General features: G+C 39.7%; 2 protein-coding genes across 4 annotated transcripts; both read left to right on the top strand.

Annotated features, from left to right (window-relative positions):
* Positions 1–236: 236 nt before the first annotated feature.
* Positions 237–6,564, top strand: hyal2b (hyaluronidase 2b). 3 transcript variants are annotated; one of them, XM_033625438.2, is made up of 4 exons: positions 237–364; positions 2,095–3,074; positions 3,437–3,526; positions 3,617–6,564. In XM_033625438.2, the coding sequence occupies exons 2-4, from the start codon at positions 2,124–2,126 to the stop codon at positions 4,004–4,006; spliced, it is 1,431 nt and encodes a 476-aa protein (XP_033481329.1). In that variant the 5' UTR covers positions 237–364; positions 2,095–2,123; the 3' UTR covers positions 4,007–6,564. The 3 variants fall into 3 exon arrangements, with proteins under 3 accessions (XP_033481329.1, XP_033481327.1, XP_033481328.1); XM_033625436.2 differs by lacking the exon at positions 237–364 and adding an exon at positions 1,330–1,496; XM_033625437.2 differs by lacking the exon at positions 237–364 and adding an exon at positions 1,330–1,506.
* A 2,167-nt stretch (positions 6,565–8,731) lies between these two features.
* abhd14a (abhydrolase domain containing 14A) lies at positions 8,732–16,850 on the top strand. The gene is made up of 5 exons (XM_033625706.2): positions 8,732–9,085; positions 10,442–10,722; positions 10,952–11,067; positions 13,353–13,588; positions 15,974–16,850. Exons 2-5 carry the CDS (start codon positions 10,460–10,462, stop codon positions 16,154–16,156), a joined length of 798 nt encoding a protein of 265 aa, XP_033481597.1. The 5' UTR covers positions 8,732–9,085; positions 10,442–10,459; the 3' UTR covers positions 16,157–16,850.
* The last annotated feature ends 290 nt before the right edge of the window (positions 16,851–17,140 follow it).

The following is a 17,140-nucleotide window of genomic DNA, read 5'->3' as shown; positions in this document are numbered from 1 at the left end:
GCAGTGACAGATTAATTACAGTTAAGTCAGGTGGCACTACAACACAGTCACTGGGTGGTGACACATGAATAGAGAATGACATCCGAGCAACATACTTAATTTGAATCTGCCTCTGCTGGATGGTGTCAGAGAGACATGCAAGATAAGCTGCTCTTTGAAACTCCCAAACAGAGGTGGAGTCTGCTGGATATTTAAATACCAGTGAGGGGTGGATTTCAGCACAGAATGAACTACTGCATCTGTCTGCTCTGTTGAGAGGAGCTCACAGGCTATGATAATGGAGCATAATAAAAAGCCTGGGCTTTATGCATCTCAGCTTGATTAAACTACTTTCATCCAGAGATTGGAGAGGAAAAGTCTGCTGGTAAGAGACATTTTTTGGACATATCATAAATGAAATGACAGCTTTAAAACATATTAATGATAACTGGGCTGTATCAACTCAAAATATATATTTTCTCTCACACTGGGACTACATTACAATCAGAGCATGCTCATATTCAAGCTCAAATGTGAAGAATAGCCTGACACTTTTTAAGATTAAGTCACTTTCCTCAGAGCAAAATAGTTTTTAATTTTATTCATGTGGCACTTTTCAAGCTTAGGAACAAAGTGTTTTCCAGATTTAAAGATTTACATAATGCAAATTAAGAATATAAATGTATTTTTTTTTTCCAAAGCACTGCCATTACCAGCTTTTTAACACTAAAATGACACTTATTCTGAGCAAGATGCAAGGAGCCTGGAGATAAAGCTAAAGCTAGCTAAATTATCTAGTTCAATTAAATAGTTTAATAACTAGTTCAATGTTTAAAATGTGTTTTCCACCTGATTTTTCTTGCTGCCATTATGTATAAACCATAAATAAAAGGACCCAACCATGCACTCTGTGCCTAAATGTTTAGTGCTCCATTTATTTCTTCAGTTTATATTGTACCTTTTTACACTGTAGCATCTTAAATTAAAATAGGCTTCATAGTAGGAACTGGATACAACAGCTATTTAGCATTATAACCTGTGAGGAATCTGTTTCACATTGACTTCCCTCTACAGTTAATTTAGAGCATAACTTGAAGGACAGACTACTTTGGTCTTTTTCAGGGGAGGAGACAGGAGCACTGGTGTGTAATTTCACGCTCAAACTAATGCCAGACAGGGTTATAATCATACTTAAGTGTTTAATATTACTTTATTTAAAGTAAACTTCAATGCTGTTTCAATACAAATGGCGAAACAATATGCTTTATGTTTTTATTAATTTAACACCCCCCTACTCGGGAACTTGATTCACTGAACTGTTGTTGCTCAACGTTGTACCGTCACCACCGCTCCTGCCGTGATTCCAGCTACTAGCTTAGCTGGCAGTTTTGTGAATCATCAACATGGACTAAACGCACTCCGACTGTTATCTTTCACATGGCAGGGCGGTGGAAAAGCAATTTATGTGACGGTTACATGAGTGGAATAAGCCCCCGTCCTCAGCTTCACCACAACAGGTCAGACTGGGTAGGAAGAAGAAACAACACGTTAGCTAACCTAGCATCTTTGTCAGTTTCAATGAAACTTTGAGCTAATTTGACCAACTTACGTTTACTGAGTTCGTGTACGGAAGAAGTTCAGAGCACTCAGAGAGAACTTGAATGTGCAGTTAAATGTTAAAAGTAGTAAGTTTTTTGCTTTACATCTCGCTCTAGCTGAATTTTAACTTATTGCTTGTCATTTCCGAAGCAAAATGATTCATGTAACGTCTGTCAAAAAGGGAAGTTGACTCCTGTTATCCATACTTGGTAATATTGGCAATAAGACAATAAAAGACAAGTTTCCTGTAAGTTATCTTAGACATCCTAACAGTATGTATACCCCTATGCTCGAGATGCTCACTGAAACTCATTCTACCTGTGAAATCCTGTTGCTTTGAAAACACCTGAAACTCTCTAAAACATCACCTGAAGGTCTACCTAAAGACTTCCTATTTTGATATATTTAATCACACTTAAAGTGATGCTAAATTCCCTGTACCACCTGACAGTAACTGAAACTGTTTTTGTTTCATTTTTGCCCCACTTAACAATTTGCTTTGTTTGTTTTTTCAAGAAAAAGAGAAGAGAAGGCAAGCTGTGAACATGGAAGCTGTATTTCCCTCTCTCCTCCTCACAGCTGGCCAGCTGCCCTGGTTGCTCCTGACTCTGTTAACATCGTGGACAGTCTTGTGTTCAGCAGATATAAAGCAGACAAGATGGCCATTATATTCCCAGAAGCCAGTTCTTCTTGCGTGGAATGCCCCAACACAGGAGTGTGCCCCGCGGCATGGCGTTACTTTATCTCTGGATCAGTTTGACATTGTGGCATCTCCCAATGAGGGCTTTGTCCGACAGAACCTCACAATTTTCTATAAGGAGCGCCTTGGGTTGTATCCCTATTATGAGCGAGGTGGCACTGCAGTGAACGGAGGCCTTCCACAGCTTGCCAGCCTCACTCAACATTATGACAAGATGCCTGAAGGTTTGCAGAAATACATACGTGAGCCAGACGCAAAAGGTTTGGCTGTGATTGACTGGGAGGAGTGGCGCCCACTGTGGATCCGAAACTGGGATATTAAAGATATCTATCGAAATAAATCCCGTGAAATGGTGGCCAAAAAGAACCCCAAGTGGACCCCAGAACAAGTGGGGAAAGTTGCGCAGCAGGAATTTGAGCTGTCAGCTCGCAAATTTATGCTGGAAACTCTGAAATTTGCCAAGAATTTGAGGCCCAATCAACTGTGGGGCTTCTACCTGTTTCCGGATTGTTACAACCACGACTACAGGAATGGCCTGGAGAACTACACAGGCCGCTGTCCTGCTGTGGAGACGGGCCGCAATGATCAACTCAACTGGCTGTGGAAGGAGTGTACAGCGTTGTTCCCGTCTATATACATAGGTTCTGTACTAGGTTCTACAAATTATGGACGTCTCTTTGTCCGAAACAGGGTAAAGGAAGCGATGCGCCTGGCGTCTGTTGGGGATGGATTGGCACGACCTGTTTTTGTTTATACCCGCCCTACTTACATGAATCAGGTGACCCTCCTAACTCAGGTTAGTTGGCTTGAGCAATGATTCATCAAATACAGGAGTTGATACATTTATTATGTTATAAAGAAGTTCAGTTATTATATTTAATCATTTGATACAAGGATGCAGTCACCAGGAGGCCACACATTGCTGCTGAATAGAAAGTGTATGTAGTGTGTAGCAGTTAATCAAAACTAAAGCTGTGGTTGACACTATGTTAACACTGCTGTCACTGCAGTGAGAAGGTTATTATTATCATTATACTTTGTGCAGCGTAGTGACCTTTTAAAATATTGACTTTAGTTAAATGAACACATTTTTTTTCTGTGTGATATTTCCCTCATTGTGTGGTTAACCTGCTGAACTGTTTGTGTAATGTTTTCTAGACTGATCTGGTTTCCACCATTGGTGAGAGTGTTGCACTTGGAGCTGCAGGTGTAATCTTCTGGGGGGACACCTCCTATGCAAGCAGCAGTGTAAGTGTCATACCGTCTGCTCATTTTGATGCTAAACAGCCCAGTGTTTAATACTTGGTTGTTAACAACCATTTCTTTTTCTACCTGCAGGCCAACTGCTCTATGCTGAATAAGTATCTACAGGGAGAGCTGGGCCGGTACCTCCTCAATGTGTCCACAGCAGCAGAACAGTGCAGTAAGGTGGTGTGCAAATCTCACGGCCGCTGTCAGCGCAAAATATCAGACAATGACGTGTACCTGCATCTTAGCACCTCAACACACAGCATCACCAGTCAGGGTGGCCAGCTGAAGGTTACAGGCTCGCCCGGCCAGGCCGAGCTGGCTCTTTTCCGCACACACTTCCAGTGCCAATGCTACAGTGGGTACAGGGGTGAGGCCTGTTCTCAGAAAGAAAAAGGCCAGAATAGAGCCTCCTCTGTCTTCGGGACCTGGCCTCTTTGCTTTTTACTCCCACTAGGACTCCTCACTCTGCTACACTGAGGAAACTGAGAAGCCCAAACTATTCACTGCTTCTGCCAGAACTGAAAAGGACAGCTCAGACTTTGCAACATAAAGGGGGTAAGTTACTGTGCACCAGTGGTGATGCTGCATTGACAACAGCAGACAATCAGTCCTGTCTTCAGAGATCTCCCAGTATGGGAGATTTTTTTTATCCCAGCACGCAGCATTGGCAGAGCTCCAACCTCAGTACTAATGTCCGTCCATCAGTGTTGCAGCTGGTCATTAACGTCTGTCAAATTATGTCAAAAATCAGATTTCTTCAAGGCGTCTGTCATGCTCCATGCTGACCCTGACCTCCAGATGAGGGATACTCTTTACCATCACTACACTTTGAATGGGACTACAGTGTAATTATGGGACTGTTCCCACAGAGGATAAAATGCCTCACAAGAAAAGGACTGCTTAACCTAAAAGTTGTTTTTTAATGATTATTTATCATGTTTTTATTAATGGAACAACATGAGGCTGAAACAAAAAGTGGAAGAAAGATACATTTAAAGCTCAGCGACATCCGGCATTGACTGTAATATTCTACATTTACACGATGCTGCCTATTTTAGACTTTGTAGTTGGTGTCCGTTGATGCATTAAGCCATTAAGTGTTAGCCTTATGAAATGTAAATAGCTAATTATGCCAGACGGTGATAAATTATGAGAAACTGAGTCTGAAAGATAATTTGGCTTCTAGAAACAACACGGCTGGACCTGCCTGTTTCAGTTCAAAACTGTGCCTTAACTGGATGATGAAGTGCTCTTTTTTTTATGGTTGCCTTTGTTTACAAGTTGTGATTATTGAGGTTTTTACAGCAGTGTTTATCTCGGCCCTCTGCTGGCCACAGTGCTTTACTTATACAGTGCTTTATGAACTACACATGCCTGCCAGTTTTCTTTAAATTAACAAGGACAATGTATTTATGAAGGAAAGAGCGGACAGACCTGAAAAGACAGAAAAGAAAATATAAATGTTACTATTTACTTGCGAATGGTGTCCTCTAATTTAACTGGGTATCACTGTGAAACTGATTTTCGTAACAAAAGAAGTTACATTTCAGCATTCAGGTCATACAACCTTTGCCAAATTTGTTTTATGGAAACAGACAGATACCAGGAGTATCTAACGCTACGCAGTTTGAGTCCAGCCGCTCATTGTCAATATAACAGGGTTCCCACAGATCCATGAACACTCTTAAAAAGTATTCAATTCATAGAATAGAAAGAACTTTATTTATCCCAAAGGGAAATTCAGCTGTCCAGCAGCTCATAAAAGACAAAAGACAACATAAAATACATTAGAATAAATGCATAAATAGAGATTAAATTAAAATAAAATTGTCCATTGCACAGTCCAGTCCAGTTGTGAAAAATTGTTAGAATGTGTGTGTGACTGGATTCAGGACGTATTAACCAGTCTTTTTGCCGTGGGGACGACTTAAAATAAGGCCTTAACTGGTGTTAAAATGTCTTAAATCAATCTTTCAAAAATAGCAAAACTGCTAAGACATGGGAAGTAGGATTTTATCGGTGCAGGGCATTACATACGAGGCTCGGTGTATCACGATGGGAACTAACATAGTGGAATATTACGTGCAGTGTGACAAAAAATTGCAAAGTAAACTCGGCAACAAATGCCAAGTATTTCCCAGTTGTGTTTTATCTTCGTCTTAAAAGTCCTAAATCTAACTCTTTCCTTATGCTGTCAGAGCTCTGTCCGAGCTGGTTCCAGATATACTGGTGTTGGCGTATCTGTCGGCTGATAAATATCAAAAAATTGTACTTCAAAAATGCCAAAAATATGTTTATTCTTTTCTACATATTTATAAGTACATGTCTTGGCCACAGTTCTTTAATAACCAAGTGATTATGTTTCTATTTGTGTATTAAAAAAAGTATTTGACTTAAATGTCAACATCAGCCTCAGAAATCCAGTGTCGCTCCGGCTCTATACACAGTAATCAGTCTTGTGTTTTTAATGTGTAGTTTGACTCGCTTGCAGATCAGCTTGTGTGGGGGTTCCTGCCAGTGACACTGTCGATAGTAGCTACTGTAGATACATCTTCATATTAGTTTATTGGCAAGTAAATATATTTGCTGGACTGAAGCTGGCTGAGCAGTTTCATATTTATACAGTAGGTTCTGTATTTATTCTCTGTGGCACCGCTCAGAGAAGTATTAGCCAAAGTTATTTATACGGCACATTTGCTTTCATAAAACATCAGAGGTAGGAAACGAAGGTTGTAGGTTGTGCTGTTTTCCACAAACTGGATAGTGCTGCAATAGGTTTTATATATGCTGCAAACATTTTAAAATACTGCACTTTAGATACTTTTTTGTTGAGGTGGATCTGGCACCTTTTCGTGTTTAGTCTTATAAGAAGTGAAACTCTGATCTTTTTCTTTTCATTCAATGTGTCATGTTAGAGGTTTGTTCCACTGTGAATTTTGTCTTAAAGGAAATGCTTCAGTGATTGTTATACCTCCCCTGGCTTTCAATTCAGTTGCATTGAAAAGAATAATAATAAAATAAGAAGTTTTATTTGTCATCTTTAAATTTCATTTTATGTTGGAGCAAAAATACTGATCTAGAAAAACCAGGTCTGACACAGTTACCACTGGTTTATGTGGTATAGAGTGAAAGATGTCACCTATGTATAGTCAGATTTTACACATACATACTGTGACTGTAAACTAGGACGTGCTGCAAACCATTTTTGAAGGTATACCATAATGTTTAAATACCTTTTCATCTTTTAGGCAGCCATTGATTTTCATTTATTGTACAGCAACACAAGTCTTTGGACTCTTTTGAGATGAATAATTAGCAATTATGACCAGTGATTGTCAAATCTGAACTAAAAATTTGGGGCCGTATTCACTAAGAGTTGCTCCAAGTTATTCACAGAGCATCTTATACCTTAAAAGAGCTCCTAAGGTGAAAAACTGTTAGGAGGGTTAAGAGTTTCTTAATCAGAGGAGAAAATGGTGGAAACACAAAGAGGTCGGAGGAATATTCTCAAAATGCTACAGATTAGATGGTGCAGGAATAATATGTGTGGTTGATGTCATTAGGGATCGACACACATTTCCCAACTTATGCTATAATGCCAGAAATAAAATGATCGCAACTGTAAGATATTTGGAAAACTGGAAAAATGCAACAGTGCAGCAGTGATGACTTGAGTCTGTCTCAACCTTCCATCAGCAGAGCGATCACACTAACACTGCCAACACTTTCACAGTCAGCAGTTCATCTCATTTCCACTGGGTGTCCACACCTTACAGGCTCAGAAAAGGGTGTGTCTGTGACAACCAATCACACCTGTTAAAAGAAAGCATCACGCCTAGCAACGGGGTCAACCACACCTCCTCACTAAGGTAAAAGTTTCTGTCTCTTCCTTGCTCGGAGTTGCTCTGAGAACTTTTTGAAATCATTCCCTAAGCTAGGACTCTATGCATTGTTTGGTTATGAGCTCTGTGAGTTTCAGGGTACCCATAGAGATATTGAAAGTGTCATTAAATACATAGAAGTTTGGTTTTTGGTTTGATGAACGTAACATCAAAAAGCAATGGTTATATAGTTATGGTAATATAGAGGATGTTGTACCCTTCACAACACCAAAAAGCAAAACGTGTCTTTTAATCTTCAAATAAACTTTGAGGAAAGTTCATCAGATATATAGGTGCAGAGAGTGCACATTTACCAGTATCGAAAACTGAAACAGTTTCACCGGATAACACATACAGTATATTTAAAGAATTTTTTTTTTCTTATTTGACAGATGTTTTTTTTTTAATTGACAAAATGAATGTCCAAACAGCAGGTAATACGTAACAACAAATGTTAAAATATAACCAAATAGGTCTGACATAAGTATATGCGAAGAGTATAAGTAACAGTATAGGGTGCTCCAGGAGTGAGTCCTAAAACTTGGAAATGAGATTTTTTTCCTTTTTTCCCCCTTCTTTTTAAAAATTGTTATCTATCCATCCACCCATCCATCCATTTTCATCCGCTTATGCTGGACCAGGTCAGAGGAGCCCAGGCTGAGCAAAGTACCCCAGACGTTCCTCACCCCAGCAACACTTTCCAACTCCTCCTGGGGGACACCGAGGCGTTCCCAGGCCAGATGAGATATGTAATCCCTCCAGTGTGTGACTTGTTGCTCATATCACCATAGAAACAGATTATATCTTTTGGAGTAAAACGGTGAGTGATGTAAGTGGTACTGGAAACATGAGAACTTCAATCAGACCCAAATTTCATTGTTGTTGTACACTGAAATACTAAATAAATCAATCAATGTTTCATCAGCACGAGAACAAGAGTTATTAACATCCACACATCTGGAAATGATGGAATTCACTGAATATATTTTATCCATGAACTTCTTTATAAGAGATAAAATACCTTTAAGGTAATATCCATGTTTTTGTCTATAAATCTCTTCCAAATGTGAGTTCCAGTAAAACTTTGCTCTGGGTTAATTTTATTTTTATTTTTTTTAAAAACTGAAGAGCATGTCCGTTATTACATTTCTTGTCAAATGTGTTGAAATGTAGTCTCTGGGATGTTTCCTTCACCAAAATATGAGTGACTTCTGATAAAAAACGGATTAAAGCTTTTGTCTGACAGCTCCAGCAGGAAGTGACGTATGGCGCTTAACTGTTGTTATGTGCAGCTCGTAATCTGCTCCGACGAGGAACAGACCATTTAAACCGTTTATGTGTAACTGTACGAAGACACTCGGTCAAGATTCCTTTGCATCTCTCGACTTTCTCTTGTGACAGTTTCAATCCAATTTTACGCGATAATTAATCGGACATTTTCTATCTCGAGTGTACAGGTCATTTCTCGTCAGTAAAACAATGTCTAGCTAGCGCCGAGCTAACAGTTTATCCTCTCAGCTTGAAACGCTAGCTAATACCACCAGCATCGACCCCCGGAGCCTCTCTGCAACATTTCCCACCACTGGCAACCAGCAATGCAGAAGACATGACGATAAAGCAGACGGCCTCGTCCACCTGTCAGTGAACGTGTCTGACATTTATCTCCTCTGTGTTGGTATGTTTTCCTCCGGTGCTGCATCCTTCATGTCTCCCACAGACTCCCTTTGTACACTGGTTTAGTTAGCTAGTAGGGGAGCGACACGTCGAGCTAATGTTAGCTTATTTGCATATTTTGGCTAAGTTATATCAGTCAGCAGGCTATTTCTTTTCTACAATACTACAGATTATTTTGTCCTTCGTTATGGAGGGTTAACTTTCCTGTAACTGACTACATTTCTTGCGTTTTACTGGATTCACTTTGTTTCCCTGCAGCCCTAACTGTTGAAACACACTAACATTATCAACCTGTGCACTGTTTAAAGTATTGTTAGCAGGAGTCATTACAAGTGTATGCTTTGATTTAGATAGTGTGTGGAAACTTGAAGGATTCACCTTGTTTGCCAAGGGCCAAGCTGTCTAGTGAAGCTTTAACCTTTCAAACAAATATTTCTTTATAAGTTTCACACACAGAATTTAATGCTGGAGCTTTGAGAATTGTAAACAGAGCTGATTATCATGAAACAACCAGCAAATTATTTATGAACTCACATGCTCTCATATTTAGTGAATCTGCACAATTAATGCATAGAGTACAAAGTAAAATGCTTGCAGACTGTAACCAGAAGTTTTTCCAAATTAGTGTGACTCACTATAATCCAGGGGTGTCAAACATATGGCTTGGGGACCAGAACCAGCCCACCAAAATGTCCAATAAGGCCCACTGGATGACTTTGCACACCCAATATTGATGCACTTTTAAAGGCTAAAAAGAGAGATGCAGGATAATATCGGCACGTCATTGGTATCGGCCGATATTGGCTTTAAAATGAACTCTCAGAATCGTCCAGTGTGCTTTTTCTTATTTAATGACTTGTTATTGTTTATTCATTATTTGTTCATGTGTGTATTTGAGTTGTATAAGTTGGAAGATGAACAAGATACTTTAAATTAAACTAATGCCTGCCTTCCACATCTAATCAAGGTAGAACTGTCCTGCAATAAGGACAACCTGGGTCTTATTTTTGTAGTTTCGTTTATCATTCTTAAATGTTGTGCTAACAAGTTAATTGTTGACACCTGGGGATGTGGCTACATGTGTACATAAAGCTTGCGTTCTTGTTTCTCATATTTCAGTAATGCAGGTAGTGAGTATGTTGGTAGGAATGATGGTTAGAGCTATGGAAATAAATTAAAAAAACCAAGGATTGTGAGATGATTTGAGTGTTAAGACAAAGTAATTTGTTAAACCACAATAATCTTGATGGATGTAGACGGCAATTTCTTTATATGCTGTCAAACAGTTAGTAATACTGTATGATCAGGGTCCATGTGATGGGCTTTCAGACACTGCACTATCTACCACTTTTCCCAGATCATTCATCCTGACGAAATGAATTTCTTGCGTAACCGTCTTGTTGTTCTGGGCCTGGTGTTGTTGGCCACGTTACTGCTGTACCTGCTGCTGCCATCAATTCGCCAGGGCAGCATGGAGCCGTCCCTGGAAGCTCAAAGAATGGGGCTGATGGCCACCCCTCCTCCTCCGCTTCCAACCATCAATGTGTCCATTCGCACCGGACAGCTACCCGGGGACCCTCCGCTGTTCTTCAGAGAAGCTTTACCCATTGATGGAGCTGGACGACAGATATTGCCAAGGTGAGCTGACAGGTGGAGAGAGATGTTTAACAGATGTTTAAGATGTTTAAACATCTGAGCAGACTGCATGCCCCTGTGTAATCAAAAGCAGAGTGAACAAACTAGACAGTGAGGATGATCAAATGTTTTCAGGATGTGCACAAACACAGATGGTGCTGCTAACCTACAGCTATGGTATTTTTCTTACCTGTGATAAAATCCTCTGAAACAAAATAATTTCTCTGTGCAGGCTGCAAGTGGTCCTTCTGCATGGCCAGGCCTTCACATCCAAAACCTGGGAAGAGCTCGGTACGATGGCCTTGCTCGCAACTAACGGATATCAGGCCTTAGCGATGGACCTTCCAGGTAAAACTCAAGTCCTGTGTTAGTGACTGTAATGATGTTATCACTTCAAACTGGATTATACATGAACTTTTTACAGTAATATGTATGGTGTGATACACTAATGGACAAGATTTAGTGAGCTGGATTACTTCAAATTTAATCTATATTCAAACCGAGATAAACTCTGAGATTAGACAGGCTAAGAATCTCCATCTCCATTGTGTAAAACGTCCCACTCAGTTTTTTATTACATTTCGTACTGTAGAGTTATCCTGTTGAATGAAAATGTACATTTAATTGATTCCTCCGTGTCATTGTCTGCGTACAGAAAGAGACCTAGAAATGCTCTGCCATCAAAAACTTTTGATTTGGAAAAAAGATCAGGCTTAGAAACTGTTGTTCATACTGTAAATATTGCAAGAATCCCTGTATCTCAACATTTTTCTCCTTTTTTAATTATATTTCTACACTTAATTGATATTACAATTTTGAACACTAATATTTAAAATGCTCAGGTGATTTTATAGGTTTACATTTTTGCTCTTGTATTCCTTTGTGTAAAGTTTTTACATAAGCCTTTATAGGTTTGGCACAAGTGTAGCTGAAAAATAGTGACATGCAAACAATTTTCATCACAATGAATTGTAATATAGTCGAAGTCTAAAGGTGACAGTTATGTAGATGAACACATTCATTCTGAAATAAGCACCACCAGGTCATTGACGGTACTTTATCTAGAGAATATCATTTATTAGTTCTTTATTTTGAAAAGTTGCGTTGGTTTGGCTGACTTGATTTTCATGAGCTAATACTGCACCCTTGTGGTCAAAAATCAGAAATTTTTTTTTTCTAATCTGTGTGGACAGTGGGCAGTTTTTTGGTTCCATACATGAGGTCTGAACAAGGCACATGGGATGCAGGTTTCTCATTGCTGGGATGAAGAAAAACTTGTGTTCTTTTGAATTTGGAAATGTATTTAAAAAAAAAAACAAAAAAAAACTGACGTTATCATTGTGTATTGTCAGTGTACTGGGTATGCTGTGAGGTGGTGTCTTAAGTCCCAGGTCAAGACTGACAAGTCTCATGTCAGGTCCCAAGGCCTTAACTTAAAGTTAATGCCATTTTAACAACAGATTAATAATATATTGAATTCACAAAAATCCTGAATGCTTTTTAAAACTTGTATTTTTTTGTTAGAACAAGTTTGTTAAAAAGTTACTTTGCTGTTAAGCTAATGTTAGCTACGAATTATCTCACCAACTATGTTAATATTAGTCTTGATTTACCGTCTTTGTGCAACTTAAAATGTCAAAAGCACTGCATCGTTTTTGTATGTGAACCAAATAATCTTTAGTGTCATTTTTTCCAGCTGGTGCTCAGTAACATTATGTAAGTTCTTCATGATTCTCTCCTGCAACTTGATTGTTGCTGTCCGAGTGGTTCAAACAAAGTGGATCATCTGGGCAATTAAGCGTTGACTTGCTAGGAATGAATAACTTTAATATTAGTTGATTCAGGAATGAAGGGAAATGAAATGATCAGTGTTACACTTTTTGAATAACATACTTTTTAATCATTGGGTCAATCAAGTCTTTTCAAGTCAAAAGGCTCAAGTCTAAGTGTAGTCACAAGTCATTCATGTTAATGTTCAAGTGGAGCTGCAAGGTTTTTTTTAGATTTTGTCAAGTCAAGTCTAAAGTCATCAGACTTGTGACTCGAGTCCAAGTCATGTAATTCAAGTCCACACCTTTCCTTTGCAGTGTTCTGGGGTCTTGTTTATAAACATTGCGTACACACAAAACGAGGCCTGAAAGAGGTGTATGCACTTCCCACGGAAAAGTTGTAGTCTATAAACACAGACTTGATGGGAGAAACTTTGACCCATGCTGAGGTGATAGCCTGGTCGTAGAAATTGTCGAATATATTTTGCCTTTTGTCCGCACGTACACTTTTAGTATGGATCCTATGCAGAGTTTTATAAATGAGACCCCGGATCTTTTCTCTTGCTGCCTTGTCATGTGTCATACTGTTGGTAGACATGGCATTTTGTTTACTTGCAGCAGAATGCTTTAATATAGTTTGACAGAAGCAGCAAAATTAGTACACAGAGTTTGGTGACCTTTTGGCAGTTCCCAGCACGGCTCCACCTCACATCAATCTAACTAGAGGTTTAATCAGCCAGAATAAATTAGAACACCTTCGTTGATGTGCAGAATGAAGTCTGTAACACAAAACTGTGATCTGAGCAAACCCACTTTGTAATTATGTATTTAGTAATGTTTCACAAATTGTTGTTCTTCTTGGAGGGTATGGAAAGTCACCAGACTCTGAGGCTCTGAAGACCGATCAGAATCGAGTGGACCTCCTTTCAAGGTTCATGGAGTCTTTGGGCGTCAGGGCGGCTGTGCTCTTGAGCCCCTCCATGAGTGGACATTACTCTATCCCCTTCCTCATGAAGAACAGTGATCAGCTACATGGCTTCATTCCCATAGCACCAGTTGGTACCCGAAGTTACACTCCACAGCAGTACCAAAACATTGAGGTGAGGGCGGTGAAGACTGTGGTGATTAATGTCTTCAAACAGAAATGACAGACATGATGAAGTCACACCATTAGTTGTGTTTTATGTGAGGATACAAACTTTGCTGATGTTTCTCATGACATGAGGGGAGCTTTTCATTTTTGGATGAACTGTGCCTTTAATGGGGAAAACATAAAACTGAGGCTTGACCATATTGACACACTCAGAGGCCCCATGTATATAGCATGTCTCTTCAAGCACCCATTAAGTACACCACTATGCACTAATGGGTACTACACATGGTAGCCTTATTACATTGTTGCTCTGGTGATGTAATACGACCTGAACACACACAGTTGACTTTATTTTAGGTATATGTTGCCATGGTTAAAGGTCTTGAAATTAGATTTGACATGGTCATCAGGATTATCCTCATCCCAGTTGATGCTGTGCTTAAGTGGTCTAACAAACCAGTTAACACCCAGCGATAATCTGGCTTTGGTGGTTCCTGGGGGCCGTTGTCTAGTCGGTAAAGCAGCACCTCAGTGAGGCAGAATCAGATCTGTGCTTAAATTATGTGTGTGCATGTTTTATGCACAAATCTGGGATTCATTAATATTTTGTCACCTTAATTTTTTTTGTGAATAAGTTTAGAACTGCCTCAGACGCCAGCTGTCTAAGAACACACCTTTTAACTAAATACATAGCATATTAAAACGGCACTTATTAAAAAGGGCTTTCATAGACGACAATAATGTCCAAATGTATTACATAACTAAGAAATTTACACCCTTTGATCCTCATCATTTATGTTATAATTAAAATATTCATCTTTAAAAACTGAGTGTCAGGCCAGGCTTACCAGTGGAGTGTGAGAATGTCCATATTGAAATGAAACAGCTTTGGTTTTCATAGTTTTTATTGACTGAGACTATAATTATAGGCTGCTCCTACCAATTTTTAGTGCCATATAATTGCTTGTATGCAACCAGTAGTAATTGGTAGCCTATGCAGGGTATATAAAAGATCTGATTTAGCTCACAGCAGGTGTTAAGATATCCAACCTTGCTGTAAGTTATTACAGCCCGTGCCGTCAGGAGAGAGCGCATCTTCTGAGACCAACATAACATGTTCAAAGAGTGAAGAACGAGTTGTCAGCCATTTTCAACTGCGAATGAGGCCCATTGTTTTTATGGCCCTTAAAGGACCAGTGTGTAGGATTTACTGCCATCTAGCTGTAAAGTTGCAGATTGCAACCAACTGAATTCTCCTCCGCTCACGCTTCGCTTTCCAAGCGTATAAAGAACCTACAGTGGCCTTTAGGTAGCATAAAAAAACCCTCTTATGAGCCAGAGTTTGGTTTGTCTGTTCTGGGCCTTCTGTAGAAACATGGCAGAGTCGCGGGGGCAGCAGTCAGAGCCAAGTACTCCAGACACCCCTCTCCTCAGCAATGCTTTCCAGCTCCTCCTGAGGGATCCCAGGGTGCTCCCAGGCCATGTGAGATATGTAATCCCTCCAGTTTGTTCTTGGCCTGCTCCAGGACCTCCCACCAGTTGGACGTGCCTGGAAAACCTCTTATGGGTGGTGCCTAGGAGGCATCCTGATCAGATGCCAAAACGTCCTCAACTTACTCCAAGCTCTCTCCGGATGTCCGAGCTCCTTACCCTGTCTCTAAGGCAGAGCTCAGCCACCCTTCGGAGGAAACTCATTTCGGCAGCTTGTACGTGCGACCTCATTCTTTCAGTCACTACCCAGAGCTTATGACCATAGGTGAGAGTTGGGACGTAGATGGACCAGTAAATCAAAAGCTTTGCCCTCTGGCTCTGCTCTCTCTTCACCATGACAGTCCAGTGCAGCGCCTGCATCACTGCAGATCCATCGCTGATCCATCTCACAATCCATTCTACTCTCACGTGTGAACAAGACCCCACCCACTCTGCATGTAGACATGAATGGCTCATTCTAAGAACATGAAAACACAGCATTTCTTAGCTTCAGGTGATTATACACTAATAGAAACATAACTATGAATAATATATTTAATTTCTGCCAGTAGATCCCCTTTAAACCTACACACTGGACCTTTAAGTATAACTTAAACAGCAGTTAAAAATGGCTCTTGTAATTTTTAAAGAAGTCCAAAGTGACACATTGTTTTGTCCAACTAAAAAACATACTCATTTTACAATCTTACATAAGACAGCCTGAAAGCAGCAACTTTTTATGCAGTAGGTACAATTTCGCCCATTGGAGTAGATTTACCACCCACACGTATGTCAGAGGGCTTTGTGTATCTTCACACAGCTGTATGCTGGTATCTGTGTGTGTGTGTTTGTGTGATTTTTTTTTTTTTCCCACTCTGTGTAGTCTCGTAGTCTTCTCACTTCTGTGTGCTTTTGATTTCAGACTCCCACTCTAATTGTGTTTGGAGCCCTGGACACAAACCTGGGTGCCCAGTCCCACAAGAACCTCATGCAACTTCCACATCACTTTGTGCTCAAGCTAGAAGGAGCTCGTCACGCCTGCTACATGGACAAACCCAGAGAATTTCACCAAGGGTTGATCGAATTCCTCAGCAAACTGAAGTGAGGAAGAGGAGGTAGAAAGATGGAGAGAGTCAAAGGAACACTAGTCTAGCTCTAAGGTTTTAAAATCTGATATTATCATCGCCTGAAGCGAAGAACAGTGGCATGGGAGTAGGTTTTAATACATGGAAAATGGCATGTACAACCCTGTAGTGACACCTAACAACAATATTTCAGATGTTTCCATTATAAAAATATTCATTTTTTAATTTACCATCGTGTCAAATTCTAGTTCAGCTCAGCTCGTTGTAAAAATAGCTTCAGGTTTGTATAGTGGTGAGTTTTTGTTTCATGTGTTTCATGTCTCTCTCTGCATGTAAAAACATGGAATGTGTTTGCTTCACTCTGTTACCATTTTTGTAGGTGACACGTAGGTTGCTGTAAATATGCAAATGTTGCGGGTGCTTGTGTTTGAATCGCTTCTACTAGCTTCACATTTGACAGATTTGTATATTAAGATCTGGTAACCATTTGAGCTTCCAGGAACACACATGCTCAACAAAAGCAGAATTGATATACAGTGTAAAATACAAAAAAATAGAATATGGACCATACAAAATGAAAAAATAGCTTATGTTTATTTATATAATGCTGATAAAGTTATATGTAATATATTTGCAATAAGTTTGGACAATCATGCAAAATACAAACTTAAAATAAGAGATGTGCATAGCTTAAAATAAAAACAAAAAACTGTGTGTTTTGTTTGTTTCAGTTGATAAAATATTTGGAGAACTGGAGGTTATTTTGATGCACCTGCTGTGCTGCTGGCCTTTTCTGCCTTTTGTGAAAGTTCTTGGAGAGTTACTGACACCACTTTTACACCCACCATTTGCATCTTTTGCAATTGTTGAAAACTATAAGATGCCACCTCCAAACAGTTGGTCCCCCCTCGACCTGAAGTGAGAAAACAAGCAGACAGAAAGCTCTCATTTTGCAGCAGTTTTCTCTAAATCCTCTGCATGTGTTGTCAAATTGGTGAAGATAT

This window comes from Epinephelus lanceolatus, chromosome 1 (assembly GCF_041903045.1).
Source record: "Epinephelus lanceolatus isolate andai-2023 chromosome 1, ASM4190304v1, whole genome shotgun sequence".
Classification (NCBI taxonomy): Eukaryota; Metazoa; Chordata; class Actinopteri; order Perciformes; family Serranidae; genus Epinephelus; species Epinephelus lanceolatus.
The sequence above is the reverse complement of the archived record's forward strand: the minus strand, read 5'-3'. Positions and strand labels throughout refer to the sequence as shown.

Coding starts and splice junctions, on each gene's coding strand:
- hyal2b (XM_033625438.2), top strand. CDS start 2,124: ATGGAAGCTGTATTTCCCTCTCTCCTCCTCACAGCTGGCCAGCTGCCC. Junction 3,075..3,436: donor AGGTGACCCTCCTAACTCAG/GTTAGTTGGCTT, acceptor AATGTTTTCTAG/ACTGATCTGGTTTCCACCAT. Junction 3,527..3,616: donor CCTCCTATGCAAGCAGCAGT/GTAAGTGTCATA, acceptor TTCTACCTGCAG/GCCAACTGCTCTATGCTGAA.
- abhd14a (XM_033625706.2), top strand. CDS start 10,460: ATGAATTTCTTGCGTAACCGTCTTGTTGTTCTGGGCCTGGTGTTGTTG. Junction 10,723..10,951: donor GGACGACAGATATTGCCAAG/GTGAGCTGACAG, acceptor TTCTCTGTGCAG/GCTGCAAGTGGTCCTTCTGC. Junction 11,068..13,352: donor CTTAGCGATGGACCTTCCAG/GTAAAACTCAAG, acceptor TTCTTCTTGGAG/GGTATGGAAAGTCACCAGAC.